This window comes from Hyperoodon ampullatus (genome assembly GCF_949752795.1).
Source record: "Hyperoodon ampullatus genome assembly, chromosome: 15".
Lineage (NCBI taxonomy): Eukaryota > Metazoa > Chordata > Mammalia > Artiodactyla > Ziphiidae > Hyperoodon > Hyperoodon ampullatus.
In genome coordinates, this window is record NC_136928.1 from 1,285,771 (window position 1) to 1,298,299 (window position 12,529).

The 12,529-nt window shown below is 49.4% G+C and overlaps 2 protein-coding genes across 2 annotated transcripts; both read right to left on the minus strand.

Annotated features, from left to right (window-relative positions):
- Positions 1 to 129: 129 nt before the first annotated feature.
- Positions 130 to 2,480, minus strand: WBP1 (WW domain binding protein 1). Its single transcript, XM_079720594.1, has 4 exons — positions 2,377 to 2,480; positions 1,297 to 1,399; positions 1,001 to 1,177; positions 130 to 828 (listed from the first exon to the last, which is right to left on the minus strand). Exons 1-4 carry the CDS (start codon positions 2,443 to 2,445, stop codon positions 437 to 439), a joined length of 741 nt encoding a protein of 246 aa, XP_079576720.1. The 5' UTR covers positions 2,446 to 2,480; the 3' UTR covers positions 130 to 436.
- Positions 2,481 to 3,099: 619 nt separating this feature from the next.
- On the minus strand, positions 3,100 to 5,857 carry INO80B (INO80 complex subunit B). Its single transcript, XM_079720764.1, has 5 exons — positions 5,785 to 5,857; positions 5,361 to 5,553; positions 5,026 to 5,144; positions 4,686 to 4,855; positions 3,100 to 3,726 (listed from the first exon to the last, which is right to left on the minus strand). Exons 1-5 carry the CDS (start codon positions 5,840 to 5,842, stop codon positions 3,190 to 3,192), a joined length of 1,077 nt encoding a protein of 358 aa, XP_079576890.1. The 5' UTR covers positions 5,843 to 5,857; the 3' UTR covers positions 3,100 to 3,189.
- Between the last annotated feature and the right edge of the window lie 6,672 nt (positions 5,858 to 12,529).

A 12,529-nucleotide genomic window follows, 5' to 3' on the forward strand; every position in this document is an offset into this window, starting at 1 on the left:
TATTGCTTTTGCCAACTTTGCCTCACCAAGAGGTCTTAGCTCGGTCCAGGCCTTAGGGCTGCCTGCTGTCCTTCAGAGGAGGTGGAAAAAGTGGCCATCGACTGTTCCCTCCAATCAAGAGCAATGCAGTAAGTTGAGCACCAGTCCACCCAAATCCACAAGCAGCTGGTTCACATCTCTTTAATGAGATCAGAGGCTCCTGTGTACGTCTTAGGAGATGGAGCTAGCACAGTCCCCCAAACACGGCCTTTCTCCTCAGGACTCCAGCCCTTTCAGACCGATTCTAGGAGGGCAGGGAGAGGCCGAGGAGAACTCGGGGAGTTGGGGGCACGGCTGTTTCTGGTGGGCGAGTAAGCCACCCACCCTCCCCAAACTGCTTACGGGACGTCCCCTTCCTTGGAAGCCAGCCCCACAGGAGAGACCTGGGGCACAGGACTTAGGGGCCGTGCACAGGGGACTGGCCCTCCACGTCTGGTGGGGCGGCACCAGCCCTAGCCTCCTTGACCGGCTCCCCCTCACCGGAGTCAGGACAAGGGGAGAGCTCAATACCTGAGTCCCCCGTCAGGCGGCGACAGCGGCGGAAGGGGGGTGTGGGGGCAGGGCTCACCCCTGGCCCGGGCTCACCCTCCCGATGAGGGGGGTCGCCCTGGCGGGAGGAAACGTCTGCCGCATTTGTTCCCTCTTGGTGGGCCGGGCAGCTAGACGCAGAGGTGCGCTCACTGGAGGCAGGCGAGGGGCAGCCTGAGGCTGCGGCGTAAGGAGGCGGCGGCGTGCCTGGGCGGTGAACCACGTCCTCATAGGCCGGGGGTTTGAAGGTGCTGAGGAGGCCTGCGGGAGAGAATGGCATGGTCGGTGGAAGGCAACAAGGGGTGGGGCGGTGGTCTCTTTCCTAATAGCAAAAAGTGTGCTTTGAAGTGTTTGAAAAGGGAGTGTGGGATGAATCGGGGTCCTGTTGTGGGAGGGACCACTGGTAGTGAGCCCAGAGCCTCAAGTCACTCACGAAGATCAAGCAGTGAACCGGGAGGGACAGGGCCAGCCCCATGGCATGCCCCGTGGTAGGCCAACAAGTTGATCTCACGCTGCCGCTGCTGTTGCTGCAGCCGGAGTTTAGCTCGTCGATGGCGGAAGGCGCAACAGCAGCTAAAGAGAATGAGGACAGTCCAGAGCAGCCAGAACCCTGCAGGAAGTGAGGAGGGAGAGTCTTAGATACCTCCCAGGCAGAGAAGGGTCCTTGAAGGCGGAGGTCCAAAGGCAGGTGGGCAGAAGGACCCCAGAAGAGCCCTCTTGAAGACTCACACCAGAGCTCATAGTAGTAGGTGCAGCAGCCCGTCTCCCCGCAGCAGTGACCACTCTCACAGAGGTAAGGCTGGTTGTTCACGCCTGGGCACAGCTCTCGAAGCTGGGAGCAAGGAGGCACTTAGAACCAAGGGGGGTTCCAGCCCAAGGCACTGTCCATCCCCAACCCCTGCATACACATACACAGTCCCACCCTGTGAACCAAGTTTAGCTCACAGGAATCTATGGGAGAGGGAAGAGTGATGCTGAGAGGAGTGTTCAAATATCTGAAGGGCTGCCAGCATGGAAGAGGGTTTGGAATAGCAAGAACCAGTCTAGAGACCAAGATTAAGATGCAAGGTGTGGACATACAAAGAGGCGGATTTCAGCTCTGCATATAAGAGACTGCTCTCATACTCAGGTCTGGCTCCCCAGGGTGTTTTCTGTTAAGGGAGTATTTTGGCAGAAGCCAGAAGACAGTCTGAGCTATCTCAAAGTCTCAGACAATGGGTAAGGAGTTTAAGGTAATTTCCAAAGCTGTTTTCATCATCATTCCCCGTGGTCTGCCAATCCCCACTCCCAAGCTGGATCTTTCCACCCCTGGGTCTCAGGCTTCCTAGGGTAGAGGAGGGTCAGTGTGAGACCCAGAGCAGGGCTCCCAACCAGATGGGATTGCTGCGGATGCTAAAGGATGGCATCCAAGGCGCGAGTCTGGGTTCCAGCTCTTCTCCAAATTGCTCCCTCAAGAGAAGACGCTGCCAGACTCGGTCGTGACAATAGGCACATAGAAAAACATCACAAATAACAGTTGCAAAACAGAGGGAGCCTCCCTGGGGCCTCGCTATGCCTCTGGTCACTGGAGAGCCACTGCAAGCTTCCACTGCAGCCACGGGATGGGGGCCTATGAAGCTGCAGGCAAAAGTCAACTGCATCTACAGTACATTACAAAGTTTAGACAAAGAGTGCAAGGAACATATCTAGGAACTTTGCAGTACCTTTGTCTCCGCGAGTTCCTCCCCCACCCCCCAAAGGGCAGGGACAAGGAAAGGGGAACGAGAAATAAATGGCTGTCGTGATAGGCTTTTGGAGCTGTTGGGATACCTGCTGTTGCGGCACCCGAAGTGCCCCCCAGTCCTCCTCGCTGCCGTTCCCGCCGCTGGCCCGAGCCATGCCTCCGCCTACAGCCCCCTGAAGACCACAGTCTCCTCTACCGCCAGCCACCCCGCCCCCGCCACCTCTGCCGCCACCGCCATGGTCCCTGCCCGGCCCATCTTCGCTGCCTCCACCATCACTTCGCGACCGGACCTTCCGTCCAGCCAGAGCTCTGCCAACTAGCACCCAGGTTGTTCCGTCCTACCAATCCACATCACCCTCCGACAGATGGGCCAATAGGAAAGATCACAGGCTTCTCCCTGTGACCAATCTACAGCGGCGCCTCCGCCACTCTCCCAGACAACAAGAGCTTGCACAGACAAAGAGTGGGGTAAGGTTCGACCCATGGCCCCGACTGACAGCGACAACAGCCAATACGGACAACAGAACAGGCTTTGCGTTACCAACCAATGAACGGCCGTCCAGAACAGCAAAGTTCCCGCTGATTGGCTTGAGCCCTATTTTCCAGATGACGCCAAACGCTTAACCACGCCAGGTAATCCCCCTGGAAGACGCAGGGTCACGAATGTCGGCTGGAGTCTGGGCGCGGGCTGGCTACTGTCCTTGGGCCCGGTGGACGTTTCCCAGGCGTCGACGCAAGCTCCGGTGGGGGCAAGATGTGTGTACGCGGCATTGGCCTACCCATACCCCATTACCCCAATTCTGTACAAGTCAAGGCACTGGATGAAATTTAATAGGGTGGGGAAGACACTGAAAACCGGGACAGAGGAGACGGCACGGAGTCCAGATTGGGGGAGGGCCTCAGGAAGCCAGAAGTGGGGATCCGGGGCCCTCGGGCCCACCCAGCCGCATCTGCAGGTTGATGCGGTAGCACTGCAGGCTGCAGAGCGCCTGGCCTGTGCGGGAGCAGGCATAGCGGCGCGGATGTGGACAGCCGGGGACGGAGCACCGAGGAGCAGGGGCAGCTGGGGACGGCCGCTGCGACACAGGCGCGGGGGCGGGGACGCCGGGTGGGAAGGAGAGGGTGGAGCCTTGTGCCCCGCTGCTGTAGCGCACCATGGGGGCCGGGGCCGGGGCCGCGGCCCGCCCTCCCCGCCTCTCGCCCCGCGCGGCCCCTCGGCCTCCCCGCCCGCTGGGCGCCACAGTCTTGGTGAGGCGCTCGATAGTCTGGTTCTTGTGCTCCTCCGCCCGCCGAGCCGCCTGCAGCCGCCTCTTCCGTGCCCGCTCCTCACGCTTCAACAGCATCTCCTCGGTGAGAGCGGGGGCCGGGCAGCCCCCAGCCACAGGTAGTGACAGAATCGGGGAAGGCTGACTTCGAGCCTTCTGCAGCAGAGCTCGCTAGGGAGAGACGGGAGAGACGTCAAAATAGAGAAGTGAGGTCTGCCTGAACGGGGGACGGGGAACAGGGGACACGGAAAGCAGGGTCTTGAGGAGAACGGGCCTGAGGGAAGGGGTGAAATGAGCACCCTCTCCAGGAGCCCTTAATACTGCCTCCTCTCAGGTCTCCGGACTTCCAGCTTTGGATCCTTGACTCTCAAGGGGAAAAGTATTGGTAATGTTACCTTCCTGCCTTGCGTACCGAAACTCTGTACCAGCTCTCTGGAGGCTTTTCTGTTGTTGTGTTAAATCTTTTAATCTCAGTGGACAGCATCAACTGGATAACTGCTCAAGCCAAAAACTAACGGCTATCCTTGATTCCTCTCCTTGCCCCAACAAGTGTCTGTTTCCTAAATATATCCAGAATCCATCTGATTTTCTCCATCTCTACCATTTCACCTTGGTTCAAGCCACCACCATCTCTGACCTACTTCAACAGCGTCCTACCTGGTCTTGCGTCTATCCCTTACCACCACTAAGAGACCAAAGAAATCTACTGAAATATAAATCAAATACATCACTTCTCTGTAAACAACCCTTTTGTGGTAGTCACACTTATTCTTCTCCTTGACCATGATTAGGCATGTTCCGCTCTCAGGGTCTTTGCCCCTGCTGGTCTCTCTGCCGGGAAAGCTCCTCTGGTATTGTAAATGTTATCTCTTTAGAGAGGTCTTTCCAGACTACCCTAACTAATGTTGTTTCTTTTCTACTTCTTTCTATTTCATCACCCTATTTTTGTTATAAACCTTACGGTTTTTCGAAATTATTTATTTACTGCACAAGAATACCAGCTCCATAAGAACAGAAACCTTGTCTGTCTTTTCTCCACTGCTGATGTCCCTGCTGCCTAGCACACTTCTTGGGACATGGAAAGTTCTCAATATAAATTTGGCGAGCAAGTAAAGAATGAACTAACTCACCTGTCGAGCAGTGAGCAGCCGTTCATTGATCTCCTTCTTGAGATCTCCGTTGTCATCCAGCTCCCCCTTCTCCAAGGCATCCAGCCACCTTTGTTCTTCCTCTTCCTCCTGACCCCCTAAGGCCCCGGACAAGTCCCGCAGTGGGGAGGGGGACAGATTACTGTCTTCATCTGGAAAGGAAAGTTGGAGAGCTAGAAGTGGAATTGTTCAGATGGGGAACCCTAATTTGGCCAAGTTAATACTGGGACACGCAAAATTCTCACCTTCCTCAGAACGAACCCTCTTCCCTTAACCAGGTATAATGAGAAACCCAGTTTCCCCACCTCCAGACCCTTCTCACCCAGCCAGGCACGGTACTGCTCAAGGGGGACTCCTTCCACGGGTTCCTCTTCATTGTCCACAACCATAAGGGGAGAGGGTGAGCGAGGACCCTCAGGGATCACAGTGAAGGTAGGAACACTGCGGAGAAGCAACCACTCTGTAAGCTGAGCAACTGTCTCCTCCTGCTCAGTACATCCAGCCTTCCCTCACCCTCCTGGGTTCTTGCTGCATTAACCTGGGCCCTGAAGTCACAGCGTCCATTCTCTGTCTTCTGAAAAGCGCAGCCAGCTTCTGCTTCTATCTCTACCTGCTCCTGAAGTCCCCCAAGTAAAACCTCGGCTCTCTTGGCCTCACCTTTTGGTGCCCAGGACCTGCCCGCCCAACTTGATTTTGAGTTTGAGCTGGGGCTTGGCAGGAGACGGCTGCGTGGGCCCAGCCTCCTCTTCCTGGTAGTGTTTCTTCTTGTGTTTCTTCTTGTGCTTCTTGTGCTTTTTCTTGTGCACTCCGTGGCCGTGGGCACCCGCCAAACTCAACTCCAGGGCTTCCCCTGCAGAAGGAGAGCCTGTCAACGGTGTACATCAGGAGCGGCTCAGGGAAATCCCGGAAGAACCCAATACCCCTGAGGGGTCCTACTCTTCCCGCGGTATTCGCTGTTACCATAACAACAGCCCCGCCTTTGTCTTTCCCACCTGTGGCGAAGTACCCAGGAAGCTCGGAGGAGCAAGAAAGGGACTCCTTTTCTGCGAAGGCCTAAGTTGCTTTATCGATCCGCGCTTACCCGGCTCAGGGGCCTCCATAGCCCCAGAGGTGCTCCCGCGCCGCCACAGCTTACTCATGGGGTCCGGCAAGGAAAAGGGGCTGAAAATAATCGGAACACAAGCAGACATACCTTTTCCGCCCCACGGAACAACTTATCCCAGCAAATAACCGGGTACTTCCGGTGCATAGCAACCATGCTTGTGCGGGGCAAGCTTTGCAGTTTAAAAAGCCTCCGGCAGAAACAATGCTCCTTCCAACAAGGGTTCCGGGCTCTTTGAGACCGGGAGCGGTTCGAGGGCCACGGCTTTCTGCTGGCTCCGCATCCACACAATCGAGATCAGAACTCAGCGCGGGCGATTCAATTATTACTACACTCAAGCATGATGAACGTATATTGCAGACCAAATTTGGGGCTAGGCTATGAGAATACAAAGATGAATATGAACACGTCTCTCTGCCTTTGAGGAGCTTACAATTTGGTGGAGTACGTAAGAAACCGTATTGCCGGCAAAATGGCAGAAGGGCTTAACAGCACAAGTGCCCTACCAGCAGGGCAAATGATACTTAAGCCTAAATTCTATATCAGTAGAGAAATGGATAAATGACTTATGGTGCATCTATCCAATCTGGAACACAAAAGCTAAGAGCTGATAAGTAATTGATAAGATTGACATGGAGTTTATATCCAAGTGGGTAATAGCATTGGAAACAATCTAAGTGTGCCTCTAAAGAAAAACCAAACTAATTTGGTACAGGGATTTGATACATCCATACAGTGGGAAGCTATGCTGCCATTAAAAGAAATGAGGCCCCAGAAGGCTACCCAAGAAACTGGTGACATCAATTCCAATGGATAGTTGGGAGAACGAGGGTGAAGGGAGACTTATTCTTCATAATATACCCTTTTGTGCCTATTGTACTTTGTCTAAAACATGTATGTTTTACCTAATTTAAAAAAAAAGGAACCAGGTAGATCTGTATGTGCTCACATATGAAATAAGAAAGGCAGGTTTCAAGATGAGGTGATCCCATTTATTTTTTAACTTTTAAAAATTAATTAATTGGTTTATTTTTGGCTGCACTGGGTCTTCTTTGCTGCCCAAGGGCTTTCCCTAGTTGCGGAGCATGGACTCTAGGCACACGGGCTTCAGTAGTTGTGGCATGCAGGCTCAGTAGTTGTGGCGCCCCAGCTTAGTTGCTCTGAAGCATGTGGGATCTTCTGGGACCGGGAGTCAGACTTGTGTCCCCTGTATTGGAAGGCGGATTCTTAACCACTGCGCCACCAAGGAAGTCCTGTGGTGATCCCATTTAAAAAGGTATAATATGCTACTACATTCACAGAAAAAACATTAAGGAATGTATACTATACCGTTAACGGTGATTATCTTTGGAAGCTGGGGTTGGGGAACTTTCACTATCTAGATCTGTAGTGAATTTCCTTTCCTTTCCTTTCCTTTCCTTTTCTCTCTCTCTCCCTCTCTCTCTCTCTCTCTCTCTCTCTTTCATTTAAAAATATTGCTTAGTATTTTTTGTAATGAATTTTCTTACAGCCTATATATCACATTTATAATTAGAAAAAAGCCCTGTATATAATATATATGGGATACATGTCTGAACAAGGTAGCAATAGTGAACATAGTAAGGGAAGAACTGATTCAAGAGACATTTCATTGATGAAATTTAAAGGAATTGATGAACAATTACATATGAGAATTCAGGAAGAAGTCAATGTAGTATAGTGATTAAGATTAAGAGAATGAACTTTGGAGCCGGAGAAGCCTATTATCAAATTCCAGTTTACTGGCTATGTAACCTTAGGTTCACAGTTATTTAAGCTCTCTGAACCTCATATTCCAGCTCTGTAAAATGGAATGAAGTAGTGTCTCCTGTATAGGATTCTTTCAAGGAATAAAGCAAATCAAGAATGCAAAGTACCTAGGGTAGTATCTGGCACATAGTAGATGTTCAAAAAACAAACAGCAACAATAATAAATGACTTCTAGGGACTTCTTTGGTAGTCCAGCAGGTAAGACTCTGCCCTCCCAATGCAAGGGGCCCAGGTTCGATCCCTGGTCAGGGAACTAGATCCCACATGCAGCAACTAGGAGTTCACATGCCGCAACTAAGGTCCAGCACAGCCAAATAAATAAATAAATAAATATTTTTAAAAAAAAAGAGTCCGCATGCCACAACTAAAAAGTCCGCCTGCCACAACTAAAAATTCCACAGCCACAACTAGGACCCAGCTCAGCTAAAATAAATAAATAAATAAATAAAAATTAAAAAAATGACTTTTATATTTCTAGCCCAAGTATTAGAGAGAACATAGTGTTTTGTTTGTTGGTTTTTTTTAAATAAATTTATTTATTTATTTTTGGCTGCGTTGGTTCTTTGTTGCTGTGCACGGGCTTTCTCTAGTTGCCGTGAGCGGCGGCTACTCTTTGTTGTGGTGCGCGGGCTTCTCATTGTGGTGGCTTCTCTTGTTGTGGAGCACGGGCTCTAGGCACGCGGGCTTCAGTAGTTGTGGTACACAGGCTCAGTAGTTGTGGCTCGTGCACCATGGCATGTGGGATCTTCCCGGACCAGGGCTCAAACCCGTGTCCCCTGCGTTGGCAGGCAGATTCTTAACCACTGCACCACCAGGGAAGTCCCCATAGTGTTTTAAGTAAAGATTAGAACATAGGAAGAGAAGCAAGTAAGAAGAATATCATTTAGTGTTACCCAAGGTGAATTTAAAGTGCATGTGGGAAATCAAAACTACAATGAGGTATCACCTCACACCTGTCAGAATGGCCATCATCAAAAAATCTACAAACAGTAAATGCTGGAAGGGGTGTGGAGAAAAGGGAACCCTCTTTCACAATTGGTGGCAATGTAAATTGGTACAGCCACTATGGAGAACAATATGGAGGTTCCTTAAAAACTAAAAATAGAGCTACGATATGATCCAGCAATCTTACTCCTGGGCATGTATCTGGAGAAAACCAGAATTTGAAAGGATGCATGCACCCTGATACTCATTGCAGCACTGTTTACAATAGCCAGGATATGAGAGCAACCTAAATGTCCATCGACAGAAGAATGGATAAAGAAGATGTGGTACATATATACAATGGAATATTGCTCAGCCATAAAAAGGAATGAAACAATGCCATTTGCAGAGATGTGGATGGACCTAGAGATTATCACACAGAGTGAGGTAAGTCAGAAAGAGAAAAACAAATATCGTATAACATTGCTTATATGTGGAATCTAGAAAAAATAATACAGATGAACTTCTTTGCAAAGCAGAAATAGAGTCACAGATGTAGAGAACAAACTTATGGTTACCAAGGGGGAAACGGGGGGTGAGATAAATTAGGAGATTGGGATTGACATATATACACTACTATGTGTAAAATACATAAATAATGAGAACCTACTGTATAGCACAGGGAACTCTATTCAGTGCTCTGTGGTGACCTAAATGGGAAGAAAATCTAAAAAAGAGTGGAGATATATATATATATATATATATATATATATATATATATACATATAACCGATTCACTTTGCTGCACAGCAGCAACTAACACAACATGGTAAAGCAACTATACTCTAATAAAAACTAATAAAAATAAAATAAAATAAAGTGCATGTGGGAATGCCCAGATGGAGATGGAATACTGAAGGAGAAGCCAATGCAGAAGGTATGATTTGGGGCATCATCATCAGCATAAAAATGGAGGTCCCCCTCAAGGGATGGGAATAGATGAGACACTCCAGAATGATCAAGCAGATGAAGAGGAAAGGACCAGGAACAAACCCAAGTGGACACCAGTCCTGAACAGGCAGGCAGAGGGGCAGGCAGGGTTGGGAAGAGATCAGAAGAGGCAATAAAGGTACCCAAGGGCAGAGATTATCAGCAGACGAAGGCTATGATGAACTGTGTACACTTCTGCGAAGGCTAGGTTGAGCTCCAAGCAGAGTATGCATTCTAGCAGGGAGTGAAGGCAATAGTTCTCTATCACCAGGAGTTAAAGTGAGGGATCACCTGCAGCTAGTATTTGTCAAACATATTAGAGTTTATAACCTGCTTTCATATCCCTTCCCTCCCTTGATCCCCATGGCAACTCCATATGGGAGATGCTATTGTTGCCTCATGAGGAAACTGAGGCTGAGAGAGGTTAAATGATTTGGCCAAAGCCACACAGTTAGGGAGTGGCAGAACCAGCATCAAACGGAGACTTCCTGACACTAGACCCAGTGGTGTTTCCTCAACATCCTGATGCCCAGCAGGGAGGAAGTGGTGACAGTAAGTAAGTAGGCATGGGCTTCATTTTTCTTTTTCTTTCTTTTTTTTTTTTTTTTTTTTGCCGTACGCGGGCCTTTCACTGTCTTGGCCTCTCCCGTTGCGGAGCACAGGCTCCGGACGTGCAGGGTCAGCGGCCATGGCTCACGGGCCCAGCCGCTCCACGGCATGTGGGATCCTCCCGGACCGGGGCACGAACCCGTGTCCCCTGGAGCAACAGGCGGACTCTCAACCACTGCACCACCAGGGAAGCCCCATTATTTTGTTTTGTTTTCAGTTTTGCTTTGTTTAGTGTCAGAGAGGTTTGTAGCCTGAAAGGAAGAATTTTGTCCTTCTGAAAAAGTTCTTAGCTTATTTTTTAAATATAATTTTTGAGGAAATAATTTCAAACTTACAGAAAAGTTGCAAGAAGAGTACATAGAACTCTCTTAGCTCCTTAAATCAGGTTCTACAATTACTAACATTTACTATTTCCTCCCCTTCCTCTCCATTATCATTATTCCTATTCTGATCATTCTGAGAGCAAGTTGCACACATGATGCCACTTCACCCCTAAAGAGTTCACTGCGTATTTCCTCAAAGACAAGTACACGGGCTTCCCTGGTGGCGTAGTGGTTGAGAGTCCGCCTGCCGATGCAGGGGACACGGGTTCGTGCCCCGGTCCGGGAAGATCCCACATGCCGCGGAGCGGCTGGGCCCGTGAGCCATGGCCGCTGAGCCTGCGCATCCGGAGCCTGTGCTCCGCAACGGGAGAAGCCACGACAGTGAGAGGCCCACGTACTGCAAACAAAAACAAAAACAAAACAAAACAAGTACACAATTCTATAACCTTTGTGCAACCCTCCCAATCAGGAAATTAACACTGATACAATACTATCATCCTATCCACAGATCCCATTCAAATTTCACCCACTTCCCAATGTCTCCCTTTCCTTTCTAGGCCAGGATTCAAATCCAGGATCATGCATTACATTTCCTCATCATATCTCTTTGATCTGCTTTAATCTGCTAGAACACTTCCTCACTCTTTCCCTAACCTTTGTGACCTTTACAATTTTAAAAAGTATAGGCCCTTCGGGGCTTCCCTGGTGGCGCAGTGGTTAAGAGTCCGCCTGCCGATGCAGGGGACACGGGTTCGTGCCCTGGTCCGGGAAGATCCCACATGCCGCGGAGCAGCTAGACCTGTGAGCCATGGCCGCTGAGCCTGCGCATCCGGAGCCTGTGCTCCACAACGGGAGAGGCCACAACAGTGAGAGGCCCGGGTACCGCAAAAAAAAAAAAAGTATAGGCCTTTGATTCTGTAGTGTGTCCCTCAACCTGGATCCATCTGGTTGTTCTTCAAGTCAAGACTCTTAAATTCTTGTCAGGAGTACTACTCAAAAATTATTATGCTGTGTTCTTCTCAGTGTATCACATCAGGGGGCACATGACGTCAGTTTATCCCACCACTGATGATGCTAACCTTGATCACCTGCTCAAGGTGGTGTCTGCCAGTTTTCTCCAGCGTAAAGTCACCATTTCTTTTTTTCTAAGTTGTTTTTTAATTTTTTAATTTGGCCATGTTGTGTGGCTTTCAGGATCTTAGTTCCCCAACCAGGGATCAAACTCAGGCCCCAGCAATGAAAGCGCCAAGTCCTAACCACTAGACAAAATCACCATTTTCAACTTTGTAGTTAATGAGTATTTTCTGGAGAAATACTCTGAAACTACTCTGATATCCTGTCCCCTATATGAAACTTCCACCCACCAGGCAAAATAGCCATTGATGAATATTGTATGAATCAGTTCTACCTTAATAATTGCCAAGTGGTATTCTACTCCCGTTATTCCATCTACATGTGTTAGTTGGCATTCTATGGTGAAGTGGAGCTTTCTTTTCTTCTTACATTCAGTTTCATATGTATTTATTTGTATCGGTATAGATTCCTGTTTCATTCAATGAGTTGTAATCTATTATTTATTTTGATGCTTAAACTTGTCCCAGATTTGGTCAGTAGGCATGTCTTTAAGATGACTTCTGTGTCCTTCTGATACATCTCCATCATTCCTTTAGCACTTTTTTACTTCCCAGCACTACAAAATGTTTCGGGTTCACCTTGTATTCTCCCTGGATAAGGGGTGGGAACCCTTGGGAGACCAAGCATTAGGGACATATGGCTGAGGTTATGCTGAGGCCACACCAAAGTCTCACCACAGGAACCTGCTGATGAGGATTTCCCTGCTAGCAGAGCCAACCACTCCTCATGAATTATCCCTGTGTCTTGTTCTCACTCTTTCAAGATTCAAAGTCCAGTTGGTAGCATTCCAGTTGGTTGCCTTAGGCCAACTGCCTACCCCTGGACTGTGAAGAAGTGGGAGGAAGGATGAATGTCCTTCTCCAGCTGCCAAAAAGAGGGTAGAGCCTCAGCCTACCAGAGTTGTCCACAGTAGGGGTCTGTGTAGCAATAGAAAGATAATTTGAATACTGGGTGGC